The sequence below is a fragment of the Rana temporaria genome, chromosome 3, assembly GCF_905171775.1.
Source record: "Rana temporaria chromosome 3, aRanTem1.1, whole genome shotgun sequence".
Lineage (NCBI taxonomy): Eukaryota > Metazoa > Chordata > Amphibia > Anura > Ranidae > Rana > Rana temporaria.
The window spans coordinates 409,734,547-409,748,562 of record NC_053491.1 but is presented as its reverse complement, the minus strand read 5'-3'; the positions used below and the strand labels follow the sequence as shown (position 1 = coordinate 409,748,562).

The 14,016-nt window shown below is 41.7% G+C and overlaps 1 protein-coding gene across 23 annotated transcripts in view; it reads left to right on the top strand.

Moving 5' to 3' along the window:
- Positions 1–14,016, top strand: part of CAMK2B (calcium/calmodulin dependent protein kinase II beta) — a 219,548-nt gene that overhangs the window by 99,421 nt on the left and 106,111 nt on the right. For all 23 annotated transcript variants that reach the window (XM_040346001.1, XM_040346006.1, XM_040345999.1 and 20 more), the window contains exon 3: positions 12,683–12,742. In XM_040346001.1, the coding sequence (XP_040201935.1) occupies positions 12,683–12,742 (60 nt within the window). The remainder of the gene's footprint in view (positions 1–12,682; positions 12,743–14,016) is intronic.

Sequence of the window (14,016 nt, the reverse complement as noted above, 5' to 3'; positions counted from 1 at the left end):
AGCCTTACAAGCATCCAGAGCCTCGCTCCACTCCTCATCATCAATGGGCCCCACATCCCTCTCCCATCTTGGTTTAAGGTTATATGCTAATGTGGTGGCCGATGGAGTGAGGAGCATATTATAAAAATCAGAGATTAAACGACGAGGGTCCAAAATCTTGACCACCGCCACCAGGCTATTAGAAGCAGGTTGCGGGAGGGTTTGAGAGAACTGGGAATGCATTGCATTAAGCAGCTGGAGAAACCTATAGTGCATAGATCCGGGAAGCGTATATTGGTGTTGGAGGACATCAAACGTTTTAAGGGCCCCATCCGATAAAATGTGGTGCAGGTAGTATACCCCTCTCCTGCTCCACACCTCCGAAAGCATTCTTAATTTACAGCATTTCTGACATCTACATTTTCTAGTATATAACGTAAGAAAAAATAGACCTAAGCTATAACGCACCACAAAACGTGAATGCTCTGTGTGTTGTCAAAAAGAGTAGAGGTGTGTTTATTGTGCATTGCGGCACTTTGAAAGTGCAACTTTCTGCCTCTACCACCTAATTTTCTCATTGGATTGTCCCTGTCTAGTCAAAAGTTTTTCAGCTTACGCTTGCTGACAGTAAAACCCCACGTCCTCTGCTCAGACAAATGTTAAAATAATAATTGAATTACATTAATTGATTAAAAGATTGCTCTTCAAACACACACCTTGTCAGATTTAGTTCACCTTGTATAGGACAGTTGTCTCATAACTCATGTTGTATAACCTCATTCCAGCCCTCAGCTGCTTTTCTAAGGGACTGACCTCAATCTTGGTTTATAAAAAGCTGCGTAAAAGGTGGAGCTAGGGAGAAGAAAAGAGACTATTTACCATCACTGACATAAACTCACGTGGGAAAAGGTTATGCTTATGAATTTTTTAAGGACATTATGCACTAGGTGCAATAACAATATCAATGATGCTGATTTACTAAGGGACAATTTACATCTATGCTGTGGACATTACAAGGGCTGATACATTGCCGAGGTGATGCACATGCAAGGCAACATACCATAGTGCATTGCAGTAAACATTTTGTGACTTGTCTGATAATTGGGATGCCTCTTTACGTTGGAAGTCCATTGGTTACAATTGGCTGCCTTAATGCAACACACATTAAAGTGATGGTTATATGCTTCTTTTTTTTCTAATTAACCACTTGCTGCCCACCTACAGTACATCTACTGCAGATGGGCGGCCCAGCCAGGCTAGACGATCTACACTTATTGGGATATACACTTAGTATGCACTTATTGGGATTCTTTGTTTTTACCAAAGACACATAGCAGAATATATTATGGCCTAAATTTTTGAAAGATTTTGGTTTTATAACAGAAAGTAGAAAATATCAATATCAATATATTATAAAAAAAAACAGTGGTGATCAAATACCACCAAAAGAAAGCATTATTTGTGAAAAAAAGTGATATAAATTTAATTTGTGTACAGTGTTGCATGACCGCCCAGTTACCAGTTAAAACAGCACAGTGCTGATTAGCAAAAAAAGCGCTGGTCATGAGCCCTGGTTCACACTGGGTACGATTTGGAACGATTTGAGATGCGATTTGACATGTCAAATCGCATCTCAAATCGGCGGCAATTGTCGGCAATGGCACTGTCCTAATCAGTGCGACGCCGCATCTGCGATTTCAAAAAGTAGTTCCTGTACTACTTTTTGCGATTTTGGGCCGCGATTTTCATGAAATTGCGGCCGAAATCGCGGCAAAATCGCGGCCGCGAAATCGCGGTAAAATCGCGCATTTTACCGCGATTTTGAATTCGCAGCAGTGTGAACCTAGGCTGAAGGGGATAAAACTTTCTGGAGGTGAAGTGGTTAAAATAACAAACATGTTCTATGTACCTGTTATATGCAATGGTTTTGCACAGAGCAGCCCTGACTCTCCTCTTACACACCGACACTTCTGGCCCCCCCCCCCCCCCACCGAGTGCCCCAGGCTTGCTCCTGATCCCAGATTTGTGTGTCTAGATATATATGGCAATAGAGTAAGATGTGGAATAGCTGTATAATATATATATGGAGCCCCTGATGAATCCTGAGTGACATAACACGTCCCCCTACAGTTAGAAACACATATGAGGTCACACATAACCCCTACAGCGCCCCCTAGTGGTTAACTCCTAAACTGCAATTGTCATTTTCACAGTAAACAATGCATTTTTATAGCATTTTTGGCTATGAAAATGACAATGGTCCCAAAAATGTGTCAACATTGTCTGATGTGTCCGCCATAATGTCGCAGTCACGGAAAAAATCGCTGATGGCCGCCATTAGTAGTAAAAAAAAAAAATATTAATAAAAATGCCATAAAACTATCCCCTATTTTGTAAACGCTATAAATTTTGCGCAAACCAATCGTTAAACGCTTATTGCGATTTTTTTTACCAAAGATATGTAGAAGAATAAGTATAGGCCTTGGGGGTATTTATTATAGCAAAAAGTAAAAAATATTGTTTTTTTTTCAAAACTGTCGCTCTATTTTTGTTTATAGCGCAAAAAAATGTGTTTGGGAGCCACATCGCACGACCGCGCAATTGTCAGTTAAAGCGACGCAGTGCAGAATCTCAAAAACTGGCCAGGTCCTTTACCTGCATAAAGGTCCGGGTCTTAAGTGGTTAAGGGCCCATTCACTTGAAGCAGTTTCATGTGTGGACAGCTGTTTGTTTTGGGCTGTAGTCACATTTGGCAGTGGACGGTGTGATGCGTGTTTTACCACATCATACAGTTCCCTTTTTCCCTTTTTTTTATATATTAGAAGTGCACAATATGAAACTTCATTCCTGTCACCCCTGACATCCAGTGTACTGCAATAAAATGCAGCATACTGTACCTACATTTTTTTGCAGCTTACTGCACTGCACCTCCGGGCTGCATTGCAGTGTGAACAGGGCACATAGAAAACAATTGTTTTCTATGTATCATAGAAATGACTGCCATCTTTCCAGTGCAGAAAAATTCCAGTCACCGCACTAGTGTGAAGAAGCCCTCAAAATATAGGCCCAGATTCTCAAAGAGTTAAGACGGCGTATCTCCAGATACGCCGTCGTAAGTCCGAATGAGCGCCGTTGTATGTATGCGCCTGATTCATAGAATCAGTTACGCATACATTTTGCCAAGATACGAGCAGCGTAAGTCTCCTATGCCGTCGTATCTTGGGTGCATATTTACGCTGGCCGCTAGGTGGCGCTTTCGTTGATTTCTGCGTCGAATATGCAAATGAGCTAGATACATCGATTCACGAACGTACACGCGCCCGCCGCATTTAGTTACGCCATTTACGTAAGACATACGCTGGCGTAAAGATAAAGCAGGTCTCTAGGTGGCGCAGCCCATGCAAAGTATGGACGTCGGAAAAGGCGTATCTTTTTACGTCGTTTGCGTAAGTCGTACGCGAATAGGGCTGTGCGTAAGTTACGTTCACGTCGTAGGCAGTGTTCGACGTATCATAGGCATTCTATCCGACGTATGCGCACTGGGATACGTCCACGTTCGTTCAAAACGTCATTTACGTGGGGTCATGCTTTATTTGCATAAAACAAGCCCACCTCTTCACAATTTGAATTAGGCGCGCTTACGCCGGCACATTTACGCTATGCCCGCCGTAACTTAGGGCGCAAGTGCTTTGTGAATACAGCACTTGCCTCTTTGTAAATACGATACGCCCGCCCACACTTACGCCGCCCTGCGTCAATCTAGGCCATAGTGTATTGTTGTGACATATGCAGAAGATGCACTATAATCTCTATGTGTGTTTTTTTGATCAGCAGCATAAAAAAAGCTCACTAATTCTAGTTTTTTTTTGCCCTTTTCCCTCTATTTTTACCTGGTGATCCAGCCAGTAAGCCTGTTATTTTTTTTGATCAGCAGCATAAAAAAAGCTCACTAATTCTAGTTTTTTTTTTGTCCTTTTCCTCTATTTTTACCTGGTGATCCAGCCAGTAAGCCTGTTATTTGTCAACTTACTTTAACAGACTAAACTATCCAGACAAAGCAGCAGTTAGCAGGTGGAGAGAGGGGTGCTTACATTGGTCAGCTTTTAGGTCTCATTCACACGGAGTGAGGGCTGTGTTTTACTGGCACAGGAAAGCACGGGTGTCGCCTGTGAATCCCTGTGCTGGCAGTCCTATTGCTGTCTATTGGGACGCAGCAGCTGTACAGACACAGCTGCTGCTCCCAATTTGACATCTGTGCGGTGCTCAGCCATGAATGTGCCCAGTGTGTAAATGAATGGATCCCCAAGTAAAAAAATAATAATTGCATAAATAAAATAAATAATTCAGCCACTATATATAAGGATTGGTAAGCAGCAATATATAAAATTTCAGTTTTTTTGTTTAATACCATTTTAACAGTGTTTTATTTGTTAACAGAGAAATTACTGATAATTGATTTATACAGTGCTACTGTTTATAGGTAATGTTGTTTCATGTATTTTCACTGAAAAAAAATCACCTGAAAAGTGCTTGTGACTGCATTCTGCCCAGTGCAGTTAAGGCCCTGCTCAGGCTGAAGGAGATCATAGACACTAATTACTCAGTCTTTGGTGCAGTGGTTGGAGCTGCAGCCAAAATTCAGACAGCAACCAATATGCAATAGCTACTGGAGATTTGTACGGGATGACGTATGGAGTATTTTTGGTGGCATAATGCCAGACTTGTCTATTCTCGGGATGTTGCTGTGTGACGTTTCCACATAAGCTGCTTTAAAGCTAAACTTCGGGATAAGCAAATATTGTCTAAACACGTGAGCTTTGTTTAAGTATAACTAAAGGCAAAAAATTTTTTTAATTATTCTTTGGATTGAGTAGAAATAAATTAGAACATCTATTAGTTTATTTTTACTGTCTGAGCCCCCGTTAGGCCCCTTATAGATGGGGTGGACTCCATCAAGCGGATCCACTTGCTCAGTGGGGGATCTCTCTGCTGATCTCCGCTGAGCAGACGGATGACAGGTCCATGTCCGCTCCGCTAGAGCAGACATGGACACAGTCCGCTGTTATCTATGAGGTGGTTGGATGGAAACGAACCGCCTGTCTATTTCCATCTGACTGTAATCCGATCGGATCTGCTGGATGGATGGGGAATGGATGCCCATCTATCTGTTTTTAGGGGACCGGATTGGATTGGATGCCAGTAAGTGTCAGCTGACACATGTCCACTGACACCGGCCGCTCCACTATAGGTGGTCTGATTGAAAAATGGACCGGTCCACTAGTATGAAAGGGGCCTTAGGGAGGTTCACCCTTTCTATTTGTCCTGTTTCCCTTGAAGTGGTTGTAAACCTCATGCATGAAATATGAACAAATCACAACCCTCTATATTGTGTACCTGTCTCAATTAATATAATTTCTGTCTGTTGCCTCATTCTTCTTCTATCAACATAAGTAATTCTGACAAGTTATCCTATCACCAAGAGAAAAATGGTGACAGGGGAGGGACCTCCAGTAGATTGACAGCCTCAGCTTTCTTCCTGTGTGCTGTTTGAAGGGGTGTGTGCTCCTTTCCCTCCAATTAGCTCTCAGAGCTCTCCTCACTGAGCTCTGCAGAGTGTAACTTCAGCTCTCCGACCCTTTTTTTCTGAACTCTCTGAGAAAAGCTTTAAATATTCAGCACTTAAAACAACTGTAGAGAAGAGAAGACTTCAGGTAGACAGGAACAACTTATGTAGGGTGATTTGTTTCATCTCTGTGTATCACCTGAGGCCAGTCCATTCACTGGGTATATGTAATTTAATTTGCAGGGATTTCCTCTCATTTCCTATTTTGGCTTTGAGACAGGAAGTGAAGTTAAATCTCCCCAAAGCCAATAGTTCTGCTTTAATTGAATCTTGGTGTGTTTTGTGTATTTCTTCCAGATCTGTGCAGTACAAAATGTGAAAATCTGCCTCTGTGCAGGAGCTTCCTATAATAAAGACCATCACTATTGCTCTCTCTCTCCCCTTGTGCAGGGTGACTGGTCTTGCATCTGGTCCCTCCGCTAGTGGGTAGCCTCTAGGGGCCCCTCCCACATCTCTGCTTTCTGCACAGGTTATGTGCAGCACAGTGATGATGTCCCTGTTACTCTTTTTTCACCAAGGTTTGAATAGGCACCAGAACACAAAATACATTTTGTGGATATTGAAGAATATATTTAAATGAACCGTTTTGTTGGGTTCAGCTTTAGGATATCAGAATGTTTGGTTCTGGGTGGAATTTCTCTCCAATTTTCCATTCAGCTGATACCTGAACTAACATGATCTATGTTCTGTAAAACATTCTTCTCCCTAAAAACAAAAAATTTCAAGTCAGCAGCTACAAATACTTTAGCTGCTTACTTTTAATAATAGGACACTTACCTGTCCAGGGATCCAGCGCTGTCCTCACCCGAGCCATCTTCTTGTTCAGATGCCGGCATGTTTACTTTGGGAAAACGGCTGTGACTGTTTGTGGCTTCTCACTGTGTGTGCGTGAGCCATGCTGCGGTTTGTGAATGGTCCCACAGCTTTCTAGGACCTGTGATGTGTCCCAGAAGGCTGAGGTGGAAGGAGAGGGAGTCGAACTTCTGCTTGGATCGGCCCAGTGATCCAACCAGAAGTGGGAGTGGGTACCTGTCAAAACAAGGTACCCACTCCCCCTCAAAAAATAAAGAAATACCAAAACTTAAAGGGGGGAGGCAGACAAGCGGAACTTCCCCTTTTGGATGAAGTTCCGCTTTAAAGCATTTCTACTTGAACAGGCCCAGGCTGGCAACCAGACAACCTTAGTCAAAAAACATTATGAATGGGCACCAATGTACAATCTTGTCTCATCATGTATAAGAAATGCAAGCTGATAAATATAATGAATCATAGTCTTTACTTACTTGACTATAGTAAGCTAATTATAGACATATCATTTGAAGTGAGTCTGAACTCAGAATGCATACCTCACAACTGTCCCTGATTTCGAGGGACTGTCCCTGATTTGGAACAATGTTCCTCTGTCCCTCATTCCTCCTCATTTGTCCCTCATTTTGGTCTGATCTCTATAGTTGTATATAAAATGCACTTTTTATCTATCAAAAAGTGTTTCCCAGTGCTAAACCTTTCATATGATTTTTAAATGGGTGCATTTGTAAATTCCAAAAGCCAATATAAAGGTATAGTAGTGTTAAAAAAGCACTTGTGTGTTTAACCAATCTTATCTTTTGTAAAATTCTCCTTTAAGGTGACGTGGCAAGGTGAGTGTCTTATGCCTGCATACTTTTGCTGATAGGTGTCCCTCATTCCCATCTCAGAAAGTTGGGAGGTAAGAGAATGTGAAGACCTGCTATGTTATAGGGAAGCTTTAGATTGTAAGCTCTTAGAGCAGGGCCCACCTAGCCCTACTGTATTGAATTGTATTGTACCAGCACTGTCTCATTTTATTTTGTAAAGGGTTGAACAAACTGTTGGCTCCATTTAGATCCTTTATTATAATATAAATGTATTCATTTATTATTTATTTCAGGTACTTAAATAACGCCGTCAATTTACACAGCGCTTTACATATACATTGTACATTCACATCAGCCCCTACCCCCAGGGAGCTTATTAATCATTTAGAAATAAAACAAAATTGCCTAAGCAGTACCCTAAAAATGCAGTTTTGTTTTTGAAATCCACATGAAAAATAGTAGTGCACCTTCTGGCAAGTGAGGGTGCCCAGGCCCTCCTGTGCCTACAGCCCCATAGCTGTATATCTGTAGTGTGAGAGTCACTGCTGCCTTTGGCTGCTAATCTCACAAGATTTGAAGTGAGATTTAATGATGTCATTGCCATGCTGCTTGCTTGTGTTAGAAAACGCGCTGGACTGACTAGATTGGTCCCTGGTCCTGAGTGTGTATTTTTTGTGGGCAAAATGGAAAGAATGCCTTCCAGTGGAAAGTGCCCAGTGATGGATGGTGGTGATGGGCCCTCTTGGGGGTTGGGCTGCTGCCTTTTCTGTGCGACCTTAATGTCGTTTAAGCTTGTAGACTTACTGTAGAAAAAAAGAAAGGAGCGCCCGGTGTTTAAAGAAATATCACTTCCAAAATATGGTTTGTGCACGCTTAAAAAAAATAGCAACATGTACATCAAGCTAACATGTTTCAGGAGAATAGGCTCCCCATTCTTCATGACTGTTGCTGCATACTATGTGGTGGAAACAATTCCCATGAGTGGTTATGTTGGATCAAGGTTTCTGAATGGCAGAATGCCAGCTTTAGTTGTATAGGCAGCTGCTTGCTGGAAAACAATTTGTTATTAAAGACCTACCTGCATACATATTCCTGCTTCATCCTACTCTTCTGCTGCTTCTTGAATATTTCCCCACCAGTTATCAGCTTACCAGTCATCAGAGAGCAGCTCTAACATGAGAAAGCAAAGCCCAGCCTTCGTCATGATGGCAGACCTCGCACAAAGACACAATGTGAAACAAGGCATGGTTAGTTCGGTAATGAGGAAAAGGTCAATTCAATACTGTTGACAAGTAATTTCCCCCCTGATTTTTTGTTTGTTCCCCCCTGATTTATGGGCAACCACCGGGTCAGATTACTATTAATCTAAGGGAACAGCTACCTTTAAAGCAGAACTTCACCCAAAAGCTTTGTATTTGTAGCTGCTGACTTTTACATTTTTGTTACCAGGGCGAAGCTCATCTTTAAGAGCTGACATAGAAATGAGTTTTGGTATGTTCAAATACCAGTGAACCTAAAAGGCCTCATGTACACTGCTGCTGGTAAACAGACATTTAGGAGCAGTTGGGCATTTTTTTCAGCTGCCCCTGAGCTCTCCTCTATGTTATCTTATCAGTACATGTACACAGGGACGTTTATAGTCGTTTCTAGGCAGTTGAGTTTAGAAGCTTTTTTTTAATACAAAATAATGTGTTCAGGACGGATGTTCAGAGGCATTTGAAACGCCAAAGGCTTAAATTGTTCAGGAGAGGTTAAACAACGTTCCGTGTACATGAAGCCTAAGGCCTTGTACACACGACGGGACATGTCCGATGAAAACGGTCCGCGGACCATTTTCATCGGACATGTCCGCTGGCGGATTTTGGTCTGATGGCTGTACACACCATCAGACCAAATTTCCCGCGGACAGCGAACGCGGTGACGTGGCCGCGCCGTCACCGCAACGATGACGCGGCGACCTGCGCGACCCTGGAAGGTCAATGCTTCCACGCATGCGTCAAATCACTTCGACGCATGCGAGGGCTTTTGGCCGAGCGGACATGTCCGGTGAGTCGTACAGACGACCGAACATGTCCGACGGACAGGCTTCCAGTGGACATGTTTCTTAGCATGCTAAGAAACATTTGTCCGCTGGAAACCTGTCCGATCCGCCGGAAAATTGTCCGGTCGGCCGTACAGACGACCGAACATGTCCGCGGAAACTGGTCCGCAGACCAGTTTCAGCAGACATGTTCGGTTGTGTGTACGAGGCCTAAGAGATTTACAAGCCATATATGTACAGTATGTTCTGATGACCTGGATTATAAATTAATAAGTAATACGATTTTGTGGCACACTAATCACAAGATATTAAATGGTTATTTGGAAATGACATAGCTAGGTGTGTTAACCCTTGTTACCCTCTTTACCCTATTTCCCTACTTCCTAAGTTAAAGTCTCACTCAGGCAGCCCAGCAGGTTGATTGGGAAGAAAATGCCTCAAATCCATAATCCACACATTTGATGTGGATGGGGAAATCCTTCCCAGTGAGCTACTGTATTCTGACAGCGGGGAGCCTTCCCTGCCATCAGAAAACACTATTTAGTGTTACTGGCTATAGCCAGCGGCGCTGATCATTTGGGAAAAAACAGACAGGCTAGTTGTACACAAGTTGATTGATAACCGGCCAATGGCCTTACAACTAGCCAGTATGTTTTGTTCTTTAACCTCCCTGGCGGTATGATTCTGTCTGGAATTACGTACCAAAAGCGGTACAATTATTTTGCAAGGAAATTTGGTGATTTGTACTGTAGGCCTGCAATTTTTAGGAATAACTCACTTAAATCTGACCAAAAAAGAGTCTTGTAGGCATCCCGGGTATGACATTTTTAAAAAAAACTAAATTATAAATTATAATATAATAAATAATTATAAATAATTATAACAAATAATAATATAATTATAATAAAAATTATTCAATAATGTAATCAACTCAAAATCACTGAAATTTGCTCAGTTGCAGAATTGTCGCTGTCATTATTTATTTATTTTTATGACGAATTTCCCCACAAATCGCTATCGCACAATTCTGCAAGTGATTATAATTTATTATCGCTGTTTTCTAGCTGATCTAAAACCATTTTTGACATAAAGGGACACTTTTGGACAATCTACAGTTTGTAGGCAGAAAGAACAGTTTTTATTATATAAAAGTACATGTAGGGCACTGGGCAGACCACTAGGGACAAGGGGGTGTGTATTTTTTACATACAGTACTGTAATCTATAAGATTACAGTATACTGTATGTATAGTGTTTGTTTACTTTTTTGAATTTGGCGCCGTTCTCCGCCCCCGTGCGTCGTAACGTCGCAGGGAACGGAGATCGGCGGCACACGGGGACACTGTGAATCGAGCGAGGACGCCGCTCGCTCACACAGCGGGGTGGCATCGCTGGATCCAGGGACAAGGTAAGTAACTTGCCTGTGGATTCAGCGAGCAGGTAAGCCGCGCCGCTGCACACTCTGCACGTCCACCCCGAGCGTGACTCGGGGATACCGATCCTAACATTGAAAACTTACCCCGAGTCACGCTCGGGTTTACCGCTAAGGGGGTTAAACAAAGAATGTTTAACAAATCAGTGTATGGTAAGCAGCAGTAGACTTTTATGTATGGTCTGAATACCAAAGAAGGTTAACATAATTTTGAAGAGAGAAGTGAAAGTTTCTTGGTTCATAATACTCAGAAAGGACCTAATGATAGATTGCATGATGAATTATGTGCTTGCAACTAATTTGGAAGCCAGGCTACCCGTTTAAGGATTTTTAAACCTTGAAATGGCTTACTTGGCTATTCGGAATGGACTTTAGAGATCTGAAAACTAGGTACTGGACAAATTGGTAATAACAGTGGCTTTCTGAAAATAAGACTTCAAATCATGTTACAATACTTAACATAATCATTACTTACAAGGGTCCTGGCCACAAAGCCCAGGGAATGAAGAGGTCAATAAGGGATAAACCACCAGGCCCACAGGCATACTTGCAGCTGACTTGGACAGGCTGCTAAGCTAAGAAATGACTTGCAGCAGTCTGCTATTATAAAGAGCTTATATGGATTGCAAGATGAACTATCATACAGACATGAGATAGGCAGTAACTTAGACGTAGGTTCTCAGGCTCTGCATACTTCTACCTCTTAGGGGCACGGATCTGGCACAGCTAACAAATTTCTATGAACAGATACAAAGATCTCTTAAAATAACAGAACATGTGAAGAGAATGCTACCGCTAAATCTAAGCATCATGTCCATGTTAATGGTGGTATGTTATTAGGCTGTAATTTCAGGTACATGTAATGTAGGTCCCAGATGGAAAGTACAGATGCAGATTTAAAATTATATTACTCAGGTTTAACATGTAACTAACATATCTGTGAACTAGATTTATGAATGGTCTATTGTGTAGCTTTTATAAACATAAATATTGTGCATGACTGGGTTAATATTATGAAATTATTTAGTTATTTTCCTTAAAGTAAACCTGTGCTTTACCCATTTATGAAAAAACATCATGTTTGCTTTAAAGTATACGTGAACAAATACCTTGTAAACATTCAGTTTAAAACAGAAATGCAACGAAAAATGCCTGTGTATATACTGTGTATATATATATATAAAACAGGCATACTTGACATAACTGACAATACAGGCATATCTGGCAATATATAATCAACAATATATGGGCAACAAACAGGTATTTATGGAAATATGTGGGAAACAAATGAGCAGTGGTAACAGTATGTGGGCAACAAACTGGTAGCATGGGTAGCAAGCATGCATTTGTGACAAAACATGGTCAACAAACAGGGAATTGTGGCAATAACATGTAAGACCAATAACTAGATACCATTTAACTATGGTCATCATATTGATTAGCCAAAATGAGAAAGGAAAAACAAAGAGTTCACCCATTCTTACTTTTAGTCTTCTCCAACTCAAGTAGTTGAAGGCCTTTTAATGTGAATGCAAAAAATCTTTGTGGCATGCCTAGCTGGATTAACAAGAGGATAGAGCTTTATTTAAAAGCAAATGGAAAAAAGGAAGCAAAAAAGGGAAACACTTTGTTAACTAAAATAAACAAAAGGAAAAGATCTGGTTTGAGCACCAGCAATGTACTTATGATCATGTTCTCATGTACTAATGTATACAGTAGTTTAAAGCATTAAAGTGCATTTTGACACACACAGTGCACTGCACTTTTTTTGTTTATTTGTTATATATACCCTGTATTATGGAATTGTGACAGCCGCTATCTCAAATTTGTATATGATTTTTAGGCATCCTGCGTGGTTTTTATTTTTGCTTTCTGATTGAGACACACAGTAAATGACTGTTTTCCATCCTGCCAACAAGTTCTTTATTATGAACACCAGCAACCTGCATAGCACCTGTGAATTAATTGTATATGTCTCTTCTCATTCTACAGATCATCAGAAACTAGAGAGAGAAGCCCGGATTTGTCGTCTATTAAAGCACCCAAATATTGGTAAGTAAAAGTATATTGCCTTTTTATCCCTTTTTGCCATTCCATTTGCTATCCCATCGTAAAATGCCTGTGCGTATAAGTGTACAGCATAAAAATCATCTTCTTCACCTTTAGAAGTCAGTTCTGCAATGCTTGTATAGTAAGGCACTATTTACATCATTTTGGTGCAGATTTCTGCATCGCATTTTTATGTGCGTTCTTGGGAGCTCACCTTGGCACTAAGTAAAAGCAGTCCTGGGTAGGGTCAACATTATCATCTTAATCATACAGTGCAGCTTCTTTCTTTTTTTTTTTTAAACCATCAAAGTTTTTAAATACAAATCTTTTATCAACATTTGACTGCTATTTGCCTTGCAATACCTAGCAGTTTCCAAATCAGTCCAAATATTTGGGTGTGAACCTTGAGGACAGTACCTGGACCCCTGTCAGGACCCAGGTATGAATCTGCAACTTCTGCTGTGTCTGGCAGTGTCTCTTCTTGCTGAGCCACCTAGGATGCTGGACAGCAGCCTGGACAATTCCTTAAACAATCTTGCCTTGAACCTAGTTTCTCTTGAACCTTTAAACCTTTGCTCCTCCCACAAACTTCCCATTGTTGCCATGCCTTTGCACTTCCAGTATGCCAGATTATTGTGCTCTCTCCAGCCAATATATTGCTCTTGTCAATCTTGGCATGATCACAACCTGCAGCCACTTGTTATTGGCCTTTTGCTTGTTTACTGACTACGCTTCTGCTTGATCCCTACCTGCTTGTTATGCTACTGGACCCTGGCTTGCTCGCCACCTAGAGGGGTGACCCTGAGGACCGTGACCAGGTACTAACAAGCAACAAAACCCAGATGGCTCTGATGAACACTGGTTAGTGCTTAGACTCTGCGGGTCAGCCTGTGGCATCAGCCAGGGTGACCTGCTTCTTTACTTATCCAGCTGGCTTGTGGGAGACTTTCTACTGTTCTCCGAGCCTGGCCCCCTGACCTTGACAACCCCACTGTGTGTAATGTTTGTTTGGGGCACCAAAACCTGTGTTAGAAGCTCATCTTGGCACAAAGTGAAGCAAGCTACAGGGTGCTATAAAGGACCCGGCTAGGGTTCATTCCTATAGTTCCCAGATTTTGAATATTGCTTTGGGATATGCTTATTGGCAAAGGTGGGGCCAATATATGGACCAGTGACATGGAAAGGTAAGATCTTCATCCTGGTTATTGGACCAATACTGTAACTTTACATCAAGCATGGAACTTGGGGCATGGCTTGGAGTCCATGAGAGCGGCAGC